This window comes from Cephus cinctus, unplaced genomic scaffold, assembly GCF_000341935.2.
Source record: "Cephus cinctus unplaced genomic scaffold, Ccin1 Ccin1_scaffold0471, whole genome shotgun sequence".
Classification (NCBI taxonomy): Eukaryota; Metazoa; Arthropoda; class Insecta; order Hymenoptera; family Cephidae; genus Cephus; species Cephus cinctus.
Genome location: NW_014333147.1, coordinates 150,730 through 171,830, shown reverse-complemented (window position 1 = coordinate 171,830; position 21,101 = coordinate 150,730). Strand labels below are relative to the sequence as shown.

Sequence of the window (21,101 nt, the reverse complement as noted above, 5' to 3'; positions counted from 1 at the left end):
GGGGGGGAGCCTCGCAAGGCAGACCGTCGGTAATTAGAAAACATTCGTATTTCGTATTTCGTATTCCAATTTAAATCAAGCCGGAGACAAGGAAGGGCCTTGATGCCGTTCGTTGCTAGGAAAAAAAGGAAAGATGTTAAAAAAAAAAGTCCAAAAGAGTGAAAACGACGGTATAAGTATTTCTACCTGGGCCCCTCGGAGGCTCTGACAGAAAGAGACCCGCCCACAAAAGTAATCTCGACCTCGGCCGAGACTCTCGTGAGCCACACCTGATTCATCAGCGGGGAATAAATCGAAAAGAAGCTAAAAACAAAAGGAGGATGAAGAAGCGAGTGTGGCCCGTTCGTCGGTTCGTGTATACCTTGTATATATCGTGTATCCAGCATCCTATACGCTGTATTGTGTATCGCCTATTCCCTGGTCCATTTCCCCTTACAGGAGTACCAACTGCCTTGCGTACCTATACTGACTGTACTGGACCTGGTGCGTTCAGTGTGTATTCTACGGGACGACCCTACACTATAAATTACCTTTTTTAATTTCCCCACTACTCCTCCCCGCCCCCCTAGCCCCATCAGCAGCCCTTGCTACGAGAGACAAATGATTTAATTTATTCTATCAATTATTGGGAGCCGTGTTTGATTTTCATTTCGATTCTTGATATCTGATCATCGTGAATCTCGCTACCAATTGGTGCCCCGCGCGCAGTGGTATCCACCTTCCAAAGGATCCTCAGCTTCTCCTTTGCCTCCAGCTACTACCTGTCCCTCTCGCTCACTCCGCCACGTACACCTATAGTTATTCGTCCTCCCTCTCTACTTCCTGCTCCCGGACGGCTTCCCTTTGGAAACACCGTATAAAACAACCACGTCATACCAGATTCTAGATGAGAGCAAAAGGAGAGAAAATATCGATCTACTCTAAAACTCTGGGGAAAGAAATATATTTTTGAAAATTCATCGAATGATAATACTCGTTACTCCGATTGGGTATCCTCGGCCTTGTGTACTAATGGCATGCAGATTCATCTGCCTGGCCGCAGACGAATAAGATGATTCGCCACTCCATCTCATTGACGGGAAAGAGAGAGAGAGAGAGTGAGGAGAGGCTAAAGAATGAGAAAGGGCGCGGGAGGGGAGGTGTTGCGCGGTATATATAAATATATATCTGTGTATACATATATTATATGGTACATGTACATTTCCACAGCAGACACTGCCGAGACTCCCCGAACCGGTTCGAAGTCTGGTTCGGGCTAGGTCAGTTACTCAAAAACTGAAATATCGCCTCATTAACGGTAGCTCGTTTGTGAAATTTCCTGGGAGAGCAGCGAACGGCGGACTCGTACAAGGCTTCTGCTTACCTACGTGGAGGCACGTGGTCAGAAGGACAATGAATGCTCCCGCAGGACAAACGGGCCAGGGATGGCTTTGCTCGGTCAAGCAATACGAAGCTATGAAAGGTAACAAGAATTTCTTCGTATTTTTTTTCTTTTTTTCTTTTTTTCTTTTTTTCCACCAGCGAAAGAGAGTCGCCGTCGTGAAGTTAAAGTATGGTACGACTGAGGCCAATCATCCCCATGCATAAGGTACAGTCCTTATCGGGTCACGAGAAGGGTGAAGTCTCCCGCGAAAGAGTTAGAGAGCAGGATAACGGGCATCTTCCGCACGCTTTGCATAGTCCCAGTTCGATTCATCATGTAGTCCGGGTTAACGGCCCAATTAACTAGCGTTTTTGCATGTCTGATTGTCCACGGCCCCGGCCCGGTACCCACCGACAACCTTCTTTAGATATTTGCGAGCTACACCGTCTCGAATATAGTACGTACGGGCAGCTACAAACAGGTACAGTCCGCACCATATCAGGTCTCCCAGGAGACTCCTTGTTTCACCTGCAGCTACATCAAGGGAGGAAGACTTTGCAAAAAGGCAAGGACCGGGGCATCGCCTTTGTATCGTCTGGCTGGAAATTAAAGTGCATTTTGGTCTTGTGCCACGCGATACAATAATCTGGGCATCTCGATGGAAACGCAGCTACTGCAACGTTTAAGCGGCGTTTAAGCGACGGCTGAGATTTAACGGTGGTGGAAGGAGCGCGATTACGGGTAAAGCCCGAGGAAGTCCCCTCCCCTGGCTTCCCCTGCACTGGGTCCGAGGGACTTCTGTGCGCGTCCGGTAGACCCTGGGATAACAATGATTTTGGACAGTCATTAAATAGAGATTTGGCCAATCTTGCCAGGCCCTCCCCCCTTACGCCTGCCTCTTCACCACCCTGCGAAATCCAATCCGCGACTTCTCGGATTCGCGCACCGCACTGTAACGACTGTAACGACTGTAACGAGCGACGTTGATAAATAGTCCGGCGGCTTAAACTCCCGTGGTTCTCGTAATTATACATGTCTATGTTGGGGTTCGCTCTCTTCAGCAGAACTCTGGCTGCGTTTTCTCCACGCGGCCATTGCAGCCTCCTGCCGCGGAGAATGATGCACAAACTGCAAGCGCCAATTGCAAACTGCACCCAGGATACAATTGACTAACCCGAAGGCATCACCGATCGGCGGGAGGATCCGGTGATTGCTGCCGTTGCTGCCGTTGCTGCTGTGGGAACGCGCTACTCGATTCGAATCTTTCTTGGGGATAACCTTTCAGCTTTTTTCTTCTTCTTTTTCGCCCCTTTGTTTTCTGATATAACCGTAGACCGAGGGGACTGTCAAATTCGAAAGACATGCTCCAAAATTCGAAGGCTGTGGCTTGCCGATCGATCAAGAAATTCTGCCACGCAAGCGGACCTAACTTCAAGTGAGAGAGAGAGAGAGAGAGAGAGAGAGAGAGAGAGAGAGAGAGAGAGAGAGAGAGAGAAATTTGGACAAAGGACTTTCCCAGGACGCAGAGGAACACGAAGGCAGTGTGTCCTGTGGTAGTCAGGATGGCCGAATAAAGTGTATCGGGCAAAATGAATAGTATGCATTTCCTACGCCACTGTGGCTACGGTTGGATGTATCAATGTCAGGCCCTAATAACACCTCAGCTCTCGCAGGGCTGAGATCAGGACGCCGACTATACACTGTGGAGTATATACACACGTGTATGCGCATAAGGCCCGGACCGACTCGGGGCCTTCTTTCGGTCCTGCAGCTCTTGCAGCCGCTAAACTCGGCCGTAACGGCCGCAGAGACTGCTGGGTAATTTCAAACAATGATATAATTACATATTGTTCACCATTATCTTGATTGCTCGAATTACACAAAGCGAACACACTTGGGGCCTTTCATGCCCTTCGTGTCCCTCGTTCTCCAAGCATGAGATCCAAAGATCCTCCGCGGCGCGCGCGCGCGCGCGCCAAAAGCGTCGCTACTCTCAATTATCCTTCTGTCTGCCTTGTATAGGAGCAGAGCACAGAGTGAGCTATTCATCGACTCTTACGGACTACTTGTGTCGTTTCTTCGAGATTTTCCAAAGAACGATCCCAGTGAGTTTCCGAGCTGTTGCTGGTAAAGAGACAAGATAAATGAAATGTTAAAATACGAAAGTAGACTCTGGTAAAGGACATTAGGCAGGATGACGTCGTGCGCCCGTTTCTTCTCCAGAGGAAAAACCATAAGAAAGTCTGAGGGGATAAAAGAGACGAAGAACCTGTGGATGCATTGGAGAGTAGAGAAGAGTCAATAGGCGGTGAATAGGAGGAGAAGGAGGAGGAGAAGAAGCGATGCGAAGCGAAGTGAGCTAAGCAAAGTCAGTCAAAGTAAGAGACTCGGTCGCGGTGTGTCGCCTTCAGATCCGCTCTTACCCAAATAGTTGGCGGTTTTTATAGGATGAACGAACGGCTGTCCCTCCTCCGACTCCTCCGACTCCTCCGAGAGCAGCAGATTGAATCGGTTTGTATTATTTACATATTCGTTCTGCTCCACGAATTGTCTCTTGCCTATTTCTTTGTCGATTCGATCCGGGTTCCGGGAATTGGAAAAGTACGTGGCACCGCGAGCTATCTCGGCTTTAACTGGTGACTGACCGAACCAGCGATCCAGCGATCCAGCGATCCAGCGATCCAGCCGGTTCATTCTGTTAATGTTCCTCGTAATCGAGACACGCCATAATCAAATAGCCAGTTTGGAGTTTAAAGGTCGATCCATACGAGCATGCCTGGACGACCGGGTCGATAAGCTTCATTTGGATTTCTTCGTTTCTTGAAATCGTCGAGTGTTTCGCGATATTCGAGTATCTCTGCCCATCTGACTATAGGTGTAGGTAGATGCAGGCACCTAACGCCCACAACTCGTGCCTAGTGGATTTTTGTGATCAACGCGAAGAAATACGTTGGGCAATGAATTTTTACGAGCGGCGATGATTCACCGGGATGGATTCACGATCTTCGGTCTCCTATGGACTCTCGCCCGTCTTTCCTCATAGTTCTTACCGCCTTTCTTTCTTCCTTTCTTTCCTTCCTTCTTCGGTGGCGCCTTGCCGCCGACTTTTTGTAGGCCGAGAATTTATCCACCATTAAATTACAATTTTATTTCTGATTCCGTATACCCGCCGGCCAGGAGTGAACCGTTTCTAATTGGATTATAAGAGCGTTTCCCGAATGCAACTCAGGCACGTCCTTTCGTCTATTCGAAAATCTCCTAGATCCTATCGGCATCGCTCTGTAAGCTCTATAGCTCCTTATCACCCATGTCGATTAGAATATACCAAAAATTACCACACACTCTAAAACTAAAAATATCGTATTTCCCATGATACAGTGCCAAAGTCCTTCGCTAAGGGTGAACCCGGCCCCCCCACGCTATGCCGCAAGCTCACACGGAGATGCGAAAGCATCAGGAGGAGACACGAAGTGCAGGAGATGAAGAAAGCTGAAGGCGCGCGTCACGCAAGCGGACCGCACGCGTGCAAAGAGACGCGGTGCAGCGCCTGCCTGCCTGCTGCCCTCTTGCTGACTTGCAAAGCTGACTTGGCTTTGACTGGCTCACTCCCCGGGCACCCTTCAAGACTACCAGCCATCCATGTACGTAAGAGCGACTCGACACCGAATGCAGGGATCATTACTTGGAGCGCGAGCGTGTTTGATTGACGCACGACGTAAGGCCAAACTCAAAGCGGGCACGCGAGCCGAACAAACCTAACTTCCTACATACGGCAGGCAACCGTCACCGCCACTAGCGCGACTTTTCCCTTCTGAGCACGTAAGCCAGGATGCTCTCCCCAGAGCATCGCTGCTTCCGCTGGCTTCCGCTGGCGCCGATTCGGGCTCCGGACGAAGGATCCTGCGAACCAGCGGCCAGCGCGACGGAGTCCAGATGCAGCTCACCGTCCGACGTGGAAAATTAACAAAGTCTCGATTTACAGGAAAGTTCTAAGAGCGACCTAAGCCAACTCCGGAGGTCTCGTGCGTCCTTTAATTACCGTATGTAACGAGTTGGAGTGGTGGCGTGCACGCGAAACCCTCCTAGGGTGTGATACGCTCCCAGACGTCCACGAATCATTTGAAATTAGCGAAGCGTAGTCTGGCTATACGAGGCTTCAAGTCAGAAGTCGAATTTAAGTAAATTCGCCAAATAACGGGAATAATGCGAATACCGTGACACGTGACGTTGGCCAGTTGTGAGTATCGGTGACGCAAGAGTGAAGGTGGGGGGGGGAGGGGGAGGGGGGATAGGGTATGCACGCGTATATCGTTCGAGGCAGGAAAGGCATCTAGATAGGAAATGGCTGGAGGTTGGAGGGGAGTGAGTGAAAAAAGAAAATAAAAATATGCCCAAAGGAAAGGTGGCTGCTTGTCGGCTATGTAATCTGACGATATTATATTATGATAATGTTAACGTTTATATGTCGATTGTGTCGGCCATCTTGACATATGGTACATGTAACGTTGCCCCGCTGAAATGACGTAATCTAGCCAATCGCGTATATCGGCAACGCGTGTACGCGCGCACACGCACGAGGGTAGAACTTGAGAGGGCAAACCCCCCGTGTGCTCCGTTGTGTCGTTGTTGTCGTTGTTGTTGTTGTTGTTGGAGGGGTTGGAGTCTAAGGTAGGTAGGAGCCACACGTCACGCAGCACGCTCGTAGGCCCACGTGAGCCAGCCGCTCCGGCTCCTCTGGCCCGATTTCGCTAAATTGCTCTTTGCATAAAATTGTTCCTCCCCAGAGATTTATGGACTATGGACCTCCCGTAGACGCGCGCAGGGCGGGAGGCTCGCGAGGAGGTGCTAGATCGGCGAGGGGGGGCCCGCGGCCATTTTGCGACCAGAGCCGCGAGGAAAGCCCGGAGTTCGGCGATGCACGTGCAACACGCTCTTGCGCGAGATGCAGGCGGAAGGGGGGGTAGGTCAGGCGGCGACACTCAAGATGCCGAAAGATGAACGAGTGTCGGATGGTGCGAGGGGTAGTCGGCGACGGTGCGGTAGCTGCTTCGCCGCGAGGGTGACCCGCGGCAGGATAGGGTGCCGCGTCCGCCCCCTTTCCCCCCCCCCCGGCCCCGGCCAGGCTGCTCAGGAGAAAGAGAGGGTGCTCGCTGCAGTCAGCTGTTTTAATGTGGGTCAGTGGCGCGTGCGAAATAATCAATGCTCACGTGTGCATCCGACATCTTCCGCCCTCAAACAGCCACCCCTTTGCGACTATTCCGAAATACAAACTAACCCGGCGCAACCCTTACGCCCGATCGACCAGCATCCGTGGGTTTCATGCGTGATTCGATGATTCGCGTTGCTGAGTTTTGCAAAATCTAAAATGCCCAGCTGATGTGACGCAAGGACACTCTGTGACGTCATTGAGCTCTTGGTGGACCGTCATCCAGCCTCCGCAAACCAATCGCACCTGAACTTCTCCTTCGGATCTGGACTCGTACGCGCACCGCGGTGCATCGCCTGCTCTTCTATTTCCTATGGGATAAGGTCTACGTGTATCAGGGAGCCAGGGAGTCAGGCAACTGCGGAACAGGAGCCTGGCGCCATTGCGATACAATACCCGCATCCCGGATGACTTGCATTTGTATCTTGGATCGAGAGGGGCCCGTGATTATAGCCGTGGGCCCTTAGCAGGAATACGAGGGACAGAGAGAGAGAGAAGAAGAAGAAGAAACAGTGTTTAGAGAGAGAGAGAGAGAGAGAGAGAGAGAGAGAGAGAGAGAGGGGGGGGGAGAAGAAAAGACTCCCCTCCTCCTCCAGCATCATTCCTCGATCACTGGAACATCTCTCCGCATCTCCGATCGACCGGACCTTATTTCCATCGGGTACCAAACAATTACTTGATAGTGGTAGATAGTGCATAGGACAGGTATGTGATCGATAGCTACAGATATAACGGCGATGCACGTAAATCCCATTGGAATCAGGTGGATAATGGGAAAGCGGAAAAGGCATGAAAATATCTTCGAGTTTTACTCGAGTAATAAGTTTCCGCTTCTGCCCGAGGAGTCGGAAGAAAAAGGGGGACGCAGACGAAGCAGGAGAGACGGCGCAGGGGGCGGAGGGGAGTTCGGTTATAATCCTTCTTGTTTGTCTTTGTATTAATTATCTAGAATTAAGAACGGCGCGCGGTGCCCGGATTACTGCCTTTATTATTACTTGTTGCAGATTATTAATTACCGGGCATTACCAGAGTGGAAAAGGTGCTGGCGGAGATGGAAAATGGTCTTCCGAAAGAGAGCAACCCTCAGATTTGCTCTTTCAATTAATTTTCCTCTATTAAGGAACAATTGCGACATGGAATTTATTACAGCACAAACAGCCCTGCGTCTGGTCCATACGTCACTCCGAGCTCTCTATAGTCGACCAGCATCCTCCCCACCCCCGATACCCATCGCTTTCATAAAAAATCATTAAAATCCAAAAAAGATTCAAAAAGATACATCGACCAGTCGATTCTGGATGACGCCACTCGATCCTCCCGTGGGGATCTTACCATCTCTTAATGGCATAAAGTGCGTATCTGTATCAAAAGCAAAACTAACAATAGGGGCACACGAACCCTTATAATATCTCGCTCGAAGCTCCCCCGGAGGGTCAGATCGACTATACCGAGAGAGTGAGAGATATATGTATATATGAAAAAAGAAATTCGTAGGACCAGCTGCTATAACCGATACAATTGCAGCGGATAGAGAAAAGGGAAAGACGAGTCGAATCCATTGGTGAAGTTCGCGGCGGCGTTTAACCTCACGGCCAATCGGAATGATCGGTACGATCATCTCTCTCTCTCTCTCTCTCTCTCCCTCTGAAAAGCGAAGATGATGCTGCAGGTATGCTACAACATCATAGAGTCCACGTATACTATAGCCATGGTAATGGAGACGCTATAAAGGCATAGGTGGCTACATACGAGCCTCCTCGAATCGGTTCTCCGGTGATCGTGAACGATCGTGAACGATCGCTGCTACGTGTAACGATCCGTGCCCGCCGAACGAATCTCCGCTTTCCATATAGAGAGGATGCGAGGATGCACGCACTCATCCGAGCGCAGCCAACACGGCCAAATAAATATTAATAACAACTGTGTGTCTGCGCATTGTTAGGGCCGTTACGGGAGCCAATTAATCTATGCACAATTTATAATTAAACGGCTAATAGCGCATAGAATTACAGTCCAGGGCCGCGCACTCCCACGTACCCACTCTTTGTTGCAGGTACGCGCACTGCGTGTACTGCGCGTACAGTGTGTACGGTGTGTGAGATATACCGTATAAGCCGAGTCGCGAGATTGATCCTATAGAGAGAGACAAAAAAAAAGAAAAAAAGAAAAAAAGAAAAAAAAAGATAAACACCACTACCAGTGTGGATTATACATGGGCAATGGGCTAGTGAGACTTCAAGCCATTCTTTCTTTACTTCTTTCGCTTCTCTTTTTCTTTTCTTTTCCTTTACCTCTTTTCCTTCTTTCCACACACCAATTAGAGACTATTGCACCGCGCGCATCATCGTCCCTTTGGCTTGCTTAGGCAAATTAATTAATATAATTGACTCGACTCGTTAGACGCGCACAAAGGAGACCATCTTACTTCCTCGCGACTATTAGCCTCCTATAGATGCAATTATTCCACCGAGTGATAGCATCGCTACTGTGCGATTACGCCAGGAAGTCCTGCGGCTTTATGAAAATCCTAGATCCATTCTCGTTAGATCCTGGACTGTCGTCTCGTCTGGCGTTCAAGCTCTTTGTCAGTTAATAGGCTAAAAATTATGGGACTTTAAGGATTTCGCAATGTTGCCTCCCCGGAAAGGGATCTTGCGGAAACTTATCGAGGCCAAGTATTCGAAGGATTGTCATGCGTCATTGGATCGAGGAATTTCTCCGTTATTATAGTTAAATACAGTAAACAGTGACTGAAAAAACTGGCTGGCCAGCCTATTGCAACGGAGCAAGGAAGGGATTCCAGGTGACGGCTGCATGGGCAATGCATCGGGATATCAAAATCCACGAAGATTCTGACAAAGACTAAGACGGCGGAGGCGTCCGCGATCCTCGTGAATGAGAAGAGAGATTCGCGGAGATGGCGAACCTGGCGCCGCGGTAATAAACCGCAAGAAAAATTCTTTGAATTATTGCGGCCACGTTCCCCCGGCATTATTTCCTGCACGCAAGATCAAATCCTGCTCGGCAAAGTTGCCCGATATCAAATGACTCCCCGCTAACAATTCGCATTATCGGTAGATAGAAGGACGCCGTAAACATTGGACAAGGTATACCGTCAGACCGCACACCGAGATAACGTCCCAGGCCTCTGGTGGGATCACGTTTTTTCAGCGGTTTCCGCGTATCCACGTTTCTGCAGCATCCCGAAGGATCCGATTGCATAATGCAGCCCAGCAGCATACCGCCACGCGACTTCGCAGCATCGACTGGATATCTCTTGTAACGTATTTCCTTAACTCGACAGAGAATACGAGTCTCACGGATCCTGCAGATTTTCGGGGTCGCGTAAAATCAAGAAAGGCAACGGTTACGGAAATGCACGGCCGCTCAGGTTGCTAGGTTGAGGTAAAGAGGGTCGGGCAAATATTTCCGGAAACGGAGAGCAATTGATCGAGCACGTGACAGAACGAATCGGAGCTATAAAATCAAAATCCCTCCACCAGTCAATGAATTGGGAGTCCTCACCGGAGCTGGTCCAGATAATCCTTGAAGGCCGAGAACTGCATCCAGGAGACAGTCAGGTGGGGGGCACTGCACTTCCGAAGCACACGCACAAAATCTAGAGGATTTCCCGGATATAGCGAGAGCAACGCGACAACCGCACAAGCGAAAACCACGTATACCGTATAAGAAGCACAGCTAGAAAAACTGTCAACAAAGAAGCCGAGAGCGCGAGAGAGCGCGAGGCACCCCGATCGGTGTCCCGAGACAGACTGACTTTGACAATCGGCAAATTCGAGAACTACAAATTCCGATTGGTCGATCTCCTTATAGCCAATAACACTTATCCTTTCCCTCGAGTCGTCCCTTTAACTAAATCGAGAGCCCCCCTTAACGAATCGGTACGTAACTCTTGGAGATCCTCCAGGGCCGCTTCCCCAGGACATCGGCCGACAGCTGGGCAGCACATCCTTAATCCGGGTCAGGGGGTTCCTCCCCTGCCGTTAATCCTATCAAAACCTTATCTCCGGCAGCTCTACAGCCCTTTGCCTATCTTCAGCGGGGCGCCGGTATCTCACCCGGACCTCCGCAGGTCCGTGGAGACGTCTCCGTCGGCTGCTCTCCTCTGCCGGGCGACTCGGTCCGTCGAGACTATTACTCCACGGCAGATTCGAGCACCTCGACCTCGACTCAAGAATGACAAATATTCCGAGAGCATCGGCCCAACTGTACGAATCGAACCGAGAGTGTGGCTTCTGATCAGGATGGTGACTCGAGGGGAACCGGAAAGCGGGAACATTTTCTGAATCGGTATAGTTGGAGTCACCTTGTGACGGTGAGTCGAAAAATCACGTGACACTCTATCGACAAGCTATAATTATTTCGAACGTTCCATCGGACGTCTTTTGAATTTTGACATGAAAATATAATTTCAGAGTGTCGTATCTCAGGTCAAAAATCAGCACGGAACAAGCAGAGTCCCGAAAAAGGACCTGCACGAGCCGACGGCTCGTGGAGTTCTGTTCTGTGACTGCCACCGAGATTATTCCGATCCCTATCCCTATAGGGCATCTCTTTCCTCCAGTCTCCCTCTCGCTCGATTTGCGTCTCTCATTCTCTCACGGTTCCTATCGCGTTCTCTCCACCTCTCTCTCTCTCTCTCTCTCTCCGTCGCGTTCAATCCGTTTCCGTTGTGACTGCCACTGCGCATTGCTCGCCGCTTTACTATTGTCCCTGTAAAGGGGAGTTTATACGAGAATGATCTCCGAGTCAACGATCAGTTCGCTTTTAAAAGTATCCCTGAGCTCTACGTACGGATAATTGTATTCTGAGAAATTTTTAAAGAATTCAAAAATTCCTAAAATCATCCAACGAGGGAATCGTAACGGGATCTACTGGCAGTGTTCGTAAAAACGACAAAATTTTCCCTGGCCAATTCGGGATCCCCTCGTTCCGTTTACCATTCCGTTTCGTCTGGCGTCTGCCTTCTGCCTTCTGCCCGCGTGGGTGGGTGGGGTAAGCTTGTACTACAAGCACCTCTCGTCGGTGGGGAATTCATTCAGAGAAACTGCCGTCAAAGGGACACCTGTTGGCTCCGGGAGCCCGGTGACAATCCTAGAAACGGAGGCACGTGCCTCTCCACTGCCTCGTCTACAGCTGTTTGCGGATTTACACCAAGGCGAGCAAACTGGGTTGACCTGGGCACACCGAGAGGAATGTGTCCGGAGCACGTGGTGCGCAACTTATGTTACTCGACTTCCCATCGGTATAAGGGAAATGGTCTAACGAGGGTTCAAGACACAAGACCGAGCTGAGCCGAGGATGATTAAGTTCTAAAAGACGGGAGGTGCGCAATTAAAGTATTATTCGAGCCTACTGGTAGCAAAGCGGGGCTGGGCGAAGATGAAATGCTGCCCAGAGGGGACACCGTGCGTTATTAATATATGCGAAGATTTGAGCTTCCGTGCCACCTGGCTAACCCCTTCGAGGAGCTCACATTTCTTCACTCGATTAATCTCACTGTCATCTCCATGGGCATTACGCTAAAACAGGAGATCCTGTCTAGATTTAGGATATCGCCGATTCTTCATCTTACTATGTGGATAACGTCGCCGCTGTCTCTTTATTGGGTTTTCAAAAATAGAGCATGGCTCCGGGAAGACGTTTAACGTCTATTTTCTATATTATATACGTATCTGGTAATAAATCTACCTGGCCGTGGTGCAGTCCCTGTAGAGGACGTCAAAGTCCTTGCAGCTGAGCAACTTGCAGCGGTTAACTCCAGGCTGAATGGCACCCAGACCTCTAAGGATCCTAACCTGCTCCACGTTGCACACCAACGGTACGATATCGAGTCTTTTGAGCTTCGTGTACACAGTGTGAAGGCCGCCGACGAGATGCTTGAGGAAAAGCTCAAAGGCTTGAGGCAGACAGAGCATCGTATCCCCGGCGATGATGAAAGCTGCGACCTTCTGACCACGATAATCGACGAGCTTGCACTCGTTCGCGGTGGGATCGCTCGAGCTGATCGGCGGTGGACTGTTGTACGACCTGGGTGGCAGGACAGCGTGGTGACTGGCCATTAGCTCCAGAGAAGGACCATGATGTCCACTGAGCATGCCGCCTAGTTGACCCAGGAGTCCTAGACCCGCAGGGGCCAACCCTGGCATTCTGGGTACCATCACAGGAGGTCCTCCAGGACCTCCCCCGGCTGAAAGAGGAGGAGGACTCAAGGGTAAACCCTGCGGAGGTGATCCTCGAGTCGGAGATCCTGGTGTAGGTACTCCTCTGTGCTGCTGCTGTTGCTGGAGCTCGCGAATCTGATCTCTTGGGTGCGATTGTTGCTGATGGGACTGTGGTGGCTGATGCTGAGAGCCGTGTATCTGCTGTTGATTCTGTTGAGCCGATGGACTGTGGGGATGTTTGGGGCTGCCGGTGACGGGGCTGGCACGGCTGCTGTGATCGGAAGAACTATCCATCGCTCCGTGGTCCATCGATTGCTCAGCTCTCTTCTAGCCCTTGATAGTAAACGTGATCTACTTAGTTCTGTGGCCACCTACTGCGCTGCAACCTCCGCTGCACCGTTCAAACGAGATCTCTCTGGCACATGGAGGAGGAGCACCTTGGCTCTCTACTCCTGGACTTGGAAACTGAACGATCTGGCTCCCTGTGTCTCGTAGAGACGAACTTCCGAATCGTCCGCTGTGAAAAATAGCCGAGACTTCAGACCATCTCAGATACCGCACACTACGTCTCCAAGTATTACTTTAACGATAAACAATGCTATGTACTCTATGTCTTGGACTCAACTCTATGCACTTCGCGATATCTATACACTCCACTTTAGAAAAAATTATTCTCTAGCCTGGTGCACGATGCACCGTTAATCAAAGTCTCACTGTCACACGAACTCGCTGAGTAGAACTTGTCACTGTGATCCCCGTACGCGATCTCACACGATGTCCATGATTCGACTCAGGAACAGCACCGCGTACACCGGTCCATCGCGACTATCCTTGGACACGACTCTAGGAGTGGTCAGGACGGTTCTCGATCATCCGTGATACACAATTCCGAAGGAACACAGATCCCGTACTAAGGTAGACAGAGTCTCGGCGCAGAGTATCGGTGACGTCGGCGAGAAGACGAGGAGGCTAGGTCGTGTACGCGGGTCGAGACTCCCGAGGATAACGCGGAAACGGGCTCTCTATCGCTCGGAGGGAAACGGCGTCGACGTAACCCGTAACGCAGGAACGCGTCGCTCGTTCTCAAAGTGGCAAACGCTCTCGGTCGAGTTGGGAGTATTTCCCTACCCAGTCACAGATGTAATAAATAAAAACATCAGTGGGAGCCGAGCGCCGGGGAGTATGGGCGTTCTGTGCGCGCACTTCCGAACGCGGTTGGCGGAGCCACAGGGGCGCCGGTTTTAACGATTGGTGGAGCCGCCGCTCCCTGGACCACGCCCACCGAGTATACCCTGAGGTGGTGGCAATCCTGGAGTCCCTCTCCGCCTGTCGTACCGCCACCAGGCACACACACCGGCAACGACAGTACGACTGGAACCGCGTCGAGTGGGGATTTCTTCTTTTTCCTCGCGACTTCTTCTGTCTCTTCAAACGACGATGACGACGAGGACGCCGCCGCCGCCGCCGCCGCCGCCGTCACCACCACCACCACCACCACTGCTACCACTACCACTGCCACTGCCATCGTCGTCGTGGTCGTCGTCGTCGTCGTCGTCGTCCTCGTCCTCGTCCTCGTCCTCGTCGTCCTCCTCGTCGTCCTCCTCGTCGACCACCAAAGAATGTCGCCGTCGCTATTTGAATCGATCGCGCTCTGCTCCCGTCCTCCATTGCCATCAGCACTACACGCGCACACTTATTTCTTCTCTAGCTGACTCTGCTTCTCTCTTCTTCTCCCATCATCCTTGCTCTTCTCTACCTGTGTTCGCTTAATCTTCCATCCCTCTACTATCCACTGGCTTTATGCCTTCCATCCTCTTCCTTTCAATCCTTCTCTTTATCACCCTGCACAGTCGTCTTTTCTTTCCATTCGTAGACTTCTTCTCGCCTTCCTGTCTCCATATTACCTAGATACCATACATAGGAGTACTTAATATCTTTGTGCAACTTTTAAGGCACCTTCGTTACGTGCATCTACTCTAAACAAGAAACTACAATTCACTAACCTTCTCTGTTCTGAAATTCACTCCAAAAGGAAGTTTCCCCATGGGATCTATACTTATAACGAGATCTGTTTTCCTGTTCTCTGACCAATAGTATCATTTTTCGTTATTCTGTAAGAAAAAGTTATCATGTCTCAGTTTAAACTGTATACATAATGATATAAAAACTAAAAACTATAGTAGAAAAATATTCCAAGTGTTTAAGACATAATAATATTGACAAGACTCAAGATTCTCATAAGAACCCAAGAAGAGAAAATTAGCCAGCTGGTCCTAAGGGCGTGAATGAAATGAAAGTAAAGAGAATGCAAGGAAGATAGAATGGCGGAGCATCCCGTGATTATCTTGTCATAGATGTTTCGAGGATATTAGGGGGGACCCAAAGGTTCTCTACTCTTCCTCTGTTTGGTAAGTGAGGGGGACCCTCTCGCCTGACCTGATCTGGCCTCATCGGCCCGATGACCCAGATCTACACCCAGAGGGACCCTCCTCGTGTGTTAGCTGTAGTACATATAGCTCCGTGTAGGTACGTGTACGTACGAGCGGCACAGCTGATCCCTTGACCTCGTACAACCCCAAACGAACGAGATTCCCTGGGACTAACTCCTATTGACCATCAGCATTCAGCCGAGAGGGTTGACGTCGATCGCGAATGCACCCTCCTCATCCTCTGGGCAAGTCCGTTGAAAATTCCAACGTGGAAATCGCAAAGACGACTATTGATCCAGGCATCGATTTGACCCCGAGGGTCAGGATAATACCAAGGGAGTGACGTTTGCCCCATGTGCCTCTCCTCCTGAAACCATCAACCGCAATTAGCGAAATTAATACCGGCAAGCATAATGCCAGTGTATCATAACGATCGGCCAACCAGCAGCTCATTTACCTTTCTTCTTCGCTAGGATCGGTACCGTCACCGCTATCCACCGTAACTCTCTCTCCACAGTACACGTAGTTCTACTACTTCTTCTTCGTCTTCTTCTATACTCTGCAGCTACCAGTTTTATCTGCTTGAATATGGAAACTGTGAATTGAGTCGTAACATTCTTGCAAAAGGTCTCTACCCGTGTTTCCTATAGTCGCGAAAGAATCGATGATCGTAACGATCGGCTCAATGATCGAATCGCATCCTAACCGCAGCAGGAGGCCGTTTCCTGCTTATGCACGCTCGCCCGCTTTTTCAAATACTCGAACCACTATGATCTCAATTTGTTCAATATCCTCTCATTGCCTACTACGACCAGTGCACCTAGGGCCCATACACGCTGTTCTAGTTTCGCATTCTATGATTTTCCCCAGTCTCTCCTAAATTTTCTCAGTGACTTGCTAGATAGGTAGATGCGTATTGGATACTCGTAATATTTTCAGTGATATTTTCACGCAGACCGCCGTGTGATATACGTATTGTTCGCTCCGGACGCTGCCTCCTCGCTCACTCGCCACCCCATATTCCTGTATTTGCGCTCTCGAGCGGTTACGTGTACCTCCCCATCAACCACCCCTATTGTTCAGACTGTGTTCTGCACATTGGAAAAAGCGCATTTTTTACGTTTCGCGGCCACTAGACAGCAGACACATTGGCCGCAGCCAACGGACACGCGTTATGGTGAGACCCACTGCGCCAGAAGCATCGCGTCTCCATTCCCACACACTAGAATGAAAACATCGCTAGCTTCAATTTTATCGATAAAAAGAATTCACAAATTTGTATCATTTATACTACATACTATAGAATGCATAGGCATCGACTTCTCACAATGTTATAAAGCTAATTTTTGTTGAAGGGGTGCTTTGCATCATATAGTGGGTCAATCACCCTCGCAAGTATATCTATTACGATTATATAGGATATTATAACTCAAGTCTACATGCAACTTGCACCCCTACACTTTTGCATCCAAGCCCTGCTATCTGGCAAGGCTGTAATCCATATCGATAAGCATTGTACCTTGCACAATAGAGCAACATTTTATATCGTAGTATAATCCGCCCTCAGCTCACATCAGGATGGTCCTGGATGGAGCGTACGAATCTTCAATTTCTTCGAGGATGTTATGGACGCGTCTACGTAACTGCCTTCCCGTGACGCAGGACGCGTGATATAAAGTTGAGGAATGCTGGATGGAAAAATAGAATGGTAGAGTAAAATCACTATAGAAAATAAAATGGAGTAGGTAGACCACGTAAAATTTTGTGGGTAAAAATAAAGTGGGTGGAGCACGAGGATAAATAATACATGGAGAAAGGAAGTAAAAAAAAGTAAAATAAATAAATAAACAGAGAATCTGCTCTCACGCAATCGGGCACTATCGGTCGCCCTGAAAAATGGGGATAATTTTTCTCGACAAGCCTGTGCAGCCAACAACGCTAGGCGGAGCGTAGTTCGGCTCTCGGTGCGGTTTGCTCTCACAACTAATTACCAGACGCCACGTGTTATTATAAATAGCCAATCGTTACGGGCACACCCACATTCGCGATGCCCATAATGGCGTGTTATCGGATAAATAAAACAGATAACCGAAGGGGTGCAACTCGATTACACGTTAACACTGCCACCGGCGAGGCACATACGCCAACGATAGAGCTTGTATTTTCATGGTGCGCCCTGCTATACCCTCCAAATCGGGAAAAGAAATGCAGGGTTATTCGGTGCAAACTCACCTAGCTTGACTTGACAGCTGTCATCGCATTGTTTTGCTCAAGCGTCATTTGGCAGCATCGAATATTCCAGAGACGAAGAGAAGAGGTGAGGGATAGGTGGCTTCTTCCTAGGACCATTATATATTAATTACAGATAAATTGTATTGACACAGTATAGGAAATTTATAAGAATAAATGAATGAAGTTTCACCTTTTGCTTTTTACCTCAACCTCTAGTACTAGTATATAAAATCCTCTGAATGACTGTATCGGTCCACCCATCTTGTATACAGGAGTTTCAAAGTTGGGGTAGGAAAATGTGTCTTTAACGACGCAGGGCAGTTTCGTCACATGCGGCATTCAAGCTAAATACATTAGAAAGCTCATTTAAATACGACACAATAGCGAAGCCGAGCACGTCGCGTACGGATAAATTCACAGGCCGCAGTAATCCTGTCACCCGACAGGAAGACATCATGAGATGCCAGAGAACGTAAGAGCTTGGAAATTTTCGAAAATCCAATATCCCTACCGGTAGGTAACTTTATTGGTAAACTTTTGAGAATCGAACCGATCGATATCAAGGAGCAATCAAGTATTTAATGATAAACCGTGTTTTCCACATTGTCAATACTTTTCCGCTCTCTCACGCCGGAAGACAATCACGCTGACACCGCGTGATGGATGTCCTGGCTGCTCAAAATACCCCCCTCAGTTTTCTCGCCAATAAAGCCCATTGTAAATGCGAACTATTCGAAATATTAGAGCAGGCCAACAATTACCGGGCGTTCAGTCATCGCGTTGACGCACCGTAATCCTTTCACATCTCGAATTTGCATTGAACCCGCGATGCCCCAATGGAAAGACCCCCAATTTTTTTTTTCCTACCGATTAGAACCCACGCTCGTTGGATGGATCCTTCACATTGTGAAATTTCATCTCATCATGGCGAAAGAAGAGCAGAATACCCAGAAAGATTTTTCAGGTAAACTATATGGAGAAAAAAATATATGGTGGAAGATCAAATCCAGCCACCCTTTTCCATTGTGTCGTACGAGCGGCGTAAAAACTCTAAGGAATCCATGGAAAACCTAATCCTGGGAATCATATTTTTCCAGAATACTCGTGCCGCTGCTGAAAAAGTAAGAACAGAATTACCTAAAATAGAATCGAATCCACTCTGGATTTTCAACGAAAAAAATTGCCGGCTGTGAACGACCTCATACCTGTACTGTATCCTTATTGTTTATACAAAACGTAATCGCCATTATGATCGCACGTGAAGGCTCCGTCGATAAATACTTTTCAAACACGAATTATCTGGCATGAATGATGGATCGGTTCTTTGTATTTAGGATCCTAACGATACCGCCGCAGATGTATCCTGAACAGCATCACTCGGATACATCCCTTTCAACACTTTCTCTTGATTATCAATTAATGGCATGCGCCTGCCCGACGCTCGACTCACCCTCTAAACATCTCATCCCTCTTTTATTCGTACAGGCAGATATTATATAATCTATAAGAAAATCCAGAAAATAAAGTCCAACGAAAGAAATAAATGATAAGGATACGCACCGATAGTTAAAGCTTGCGAGAGCTAGGAGTCCGTATTTGTTTTTTCTCTGTAGCCAATATTCGGGCATCTCAGCACGATCTTCTGAAACACATAAATATACACATTTACATTGATAATAAACCAAGAAACTACAACCATTATTTTGAATTGAAGTGAATTGAAGAAGAATGAGAGGCTAGTAATTTAATACGTGAATTATGAACTATGTAGTTGGCGCCAGGGGGCAGGAAGACATGAAATTGTTACAGGGTGGGAGAGAAAACAAGGCAGCGCAGAAATCCTGGACAGATGTCACCACTCCAGATAATCCAAAGCTTTTACAGTAATCTAATCAGTATCATTAAATATCGAATACGTTTAATAATCGATACAAGCTACGTATCACGTAAATGAAACTCACTCAGCCTGTGATAACTGTCGCCGGTGAGTTATCGGAGAAGATAAAACAATGACAATGAGAGTGTAAAACCAAGGTAGAAACGTTAATTGAACACCGTTGTGGAAATTAATATTTTTATCCGCGATTATCAATCTAACTGACATAGCACGAGTTTATCTGCTGTAATGCCCAATGAAGAGTATGTCTATTTCTCATTTATCTCGTATACAGGCACTTGGCTACGTAATAAACTGAAAAATGCTTTTCCGTTGTCCCTGAAGAGAAATTCTTGGCAATCTTGCAAGTCCCAGAAATCGCTTACCAGAAAAACCTTTCAAACCAAAGTACTTCGGCCCGAAGAAATTCGTTTCCCTACGCGAGGTTAGGATCGTTTTAGGCGTGTAAAGCCGCACTCTGCGCTGCGGCTAACTCGGGCAAGAAGGCGCAAGAGCTCATTCGACTTTATAAATAATAAATTCGCCCAGCGAGAGAAGGAAGATGACGGGTAATAAAGGCCCTGCAGTAGGAGGCGAAGTGATGTCCTGTGTCGCAGAGTCGTAAAATGCGAACCGGAATCTCCTGCTTACATTCTTATTAAAGCCTCGTACTGCATATTGATGGTTATTGATCACCTTTCGAACCTTCTGCTTTTTATGCCACGAATAGTCTTGGTTTTGTCAAGAAAAAATAAGACACAATAGTCATCACGAAAAAACAAATCCTTCCTTTTCGATAGACTATGAAAAACTTGCAACTCTTTCAACAAATGCAATGTGACAATTCACTTTTTAGGAAGATTTCGTGAAAATGCGACAATTTTACCTTTCTATGTCTATGAACAGATAATAAAATGGTGTGTACTTACATTCCATTTAGCGAGGATGTTTCGTGGCAACATTATTAGATCAGATCACTTTTATAAGTGATTTAATCATTGCATTTTCTACCGATATCCATTGTCTCACTAATCACATAAACACCGTATCTTCCATCTTATTCCCCAATATCTTCATCGCAATAATAATTTATTCTTTACTCACTAGAATCCAACGATAAGAATCTTCTTAGCGTTCTTCTTCGTTGAGAGTGGTAACGGTTAATTCAAAACTATATTCCAACTGACCGACCAATGGTATTGCAGTGGCTAAGGCATGCCAACATTACTGAAGATAAATCAACTAAGCTTTCTCGTGTATTCGGTGCGGCGCAAATCTAACGCACTGATGCAATGTATGTGGCCGTGCCGCAACAATGCTGTGCAATATTATAGCTGGCGATTACCAATTTCTAGATTTTACTCCTATACGTTAAGAACGCGTTTTTACTTTGCACACGCACATGCCACCGAGTATTTAAACTAAACTAGGAAAAACAGATACCTAAGACGGAATCACCCGAGAGCTATAGCTGTGGCCTGAGGTGCGCACCATCGGCCGGTACAGTCTGCTGACTTAAAAGGCTCCCACTGTCGCGTTGTAGTTACTATAACTATGCTTTATGCACTGATTAACGCGGTTGCATGATTGACAAAAAAAAAAGCAATGCAACACTTAAAACAATGGTAGATTCTGTATTACTTTTTTTGCTCAAACCTTTCTATGCGCATAACTTGCAGGTACATGCAGCCATACAAAGTGGTAGGGAAATAAGCTAGAGGCGCCACAGTTCCAGTATCTTCTGCGGTATGGGCTTCTTTCTGTCGGTAAAATAAAAACAGCGGAGGACGTCGATAATTCTACAAACCGT

The 21,101-nt window shown here is 48.1% G+C and overlaps 1 protein-coding gene across 3 annotated transcripts in view; it reads right to left on the bottom strand.

Annotated features, from left to right (window-relative positions):
* The window catches only part of LOC107268126 (dachshund homolog 2), a 148,313-nt gene extending 134,585 nt beyond the window's left edge, over positions 1-13,728 (bottom strand). For all 3 annotated transcript variants that reach the window (XM_015740582.2, XM_015740584.2, XM_015740583.2), the window contains exon 1: positions 12,282-13,728. In XM_015740582.2, coding sequence (XP_015596068.1) covers positions 12,282-13,063 — 782 coding nt within the window. In that variant the 5' untranslated portion in view covers positions 13,064-13,728. The remainder of the gene's footprint in view (positions 1-12,281) is intronic.
* Positions 13,729-21,101: the final 7,373 nt, after the last annotated feature.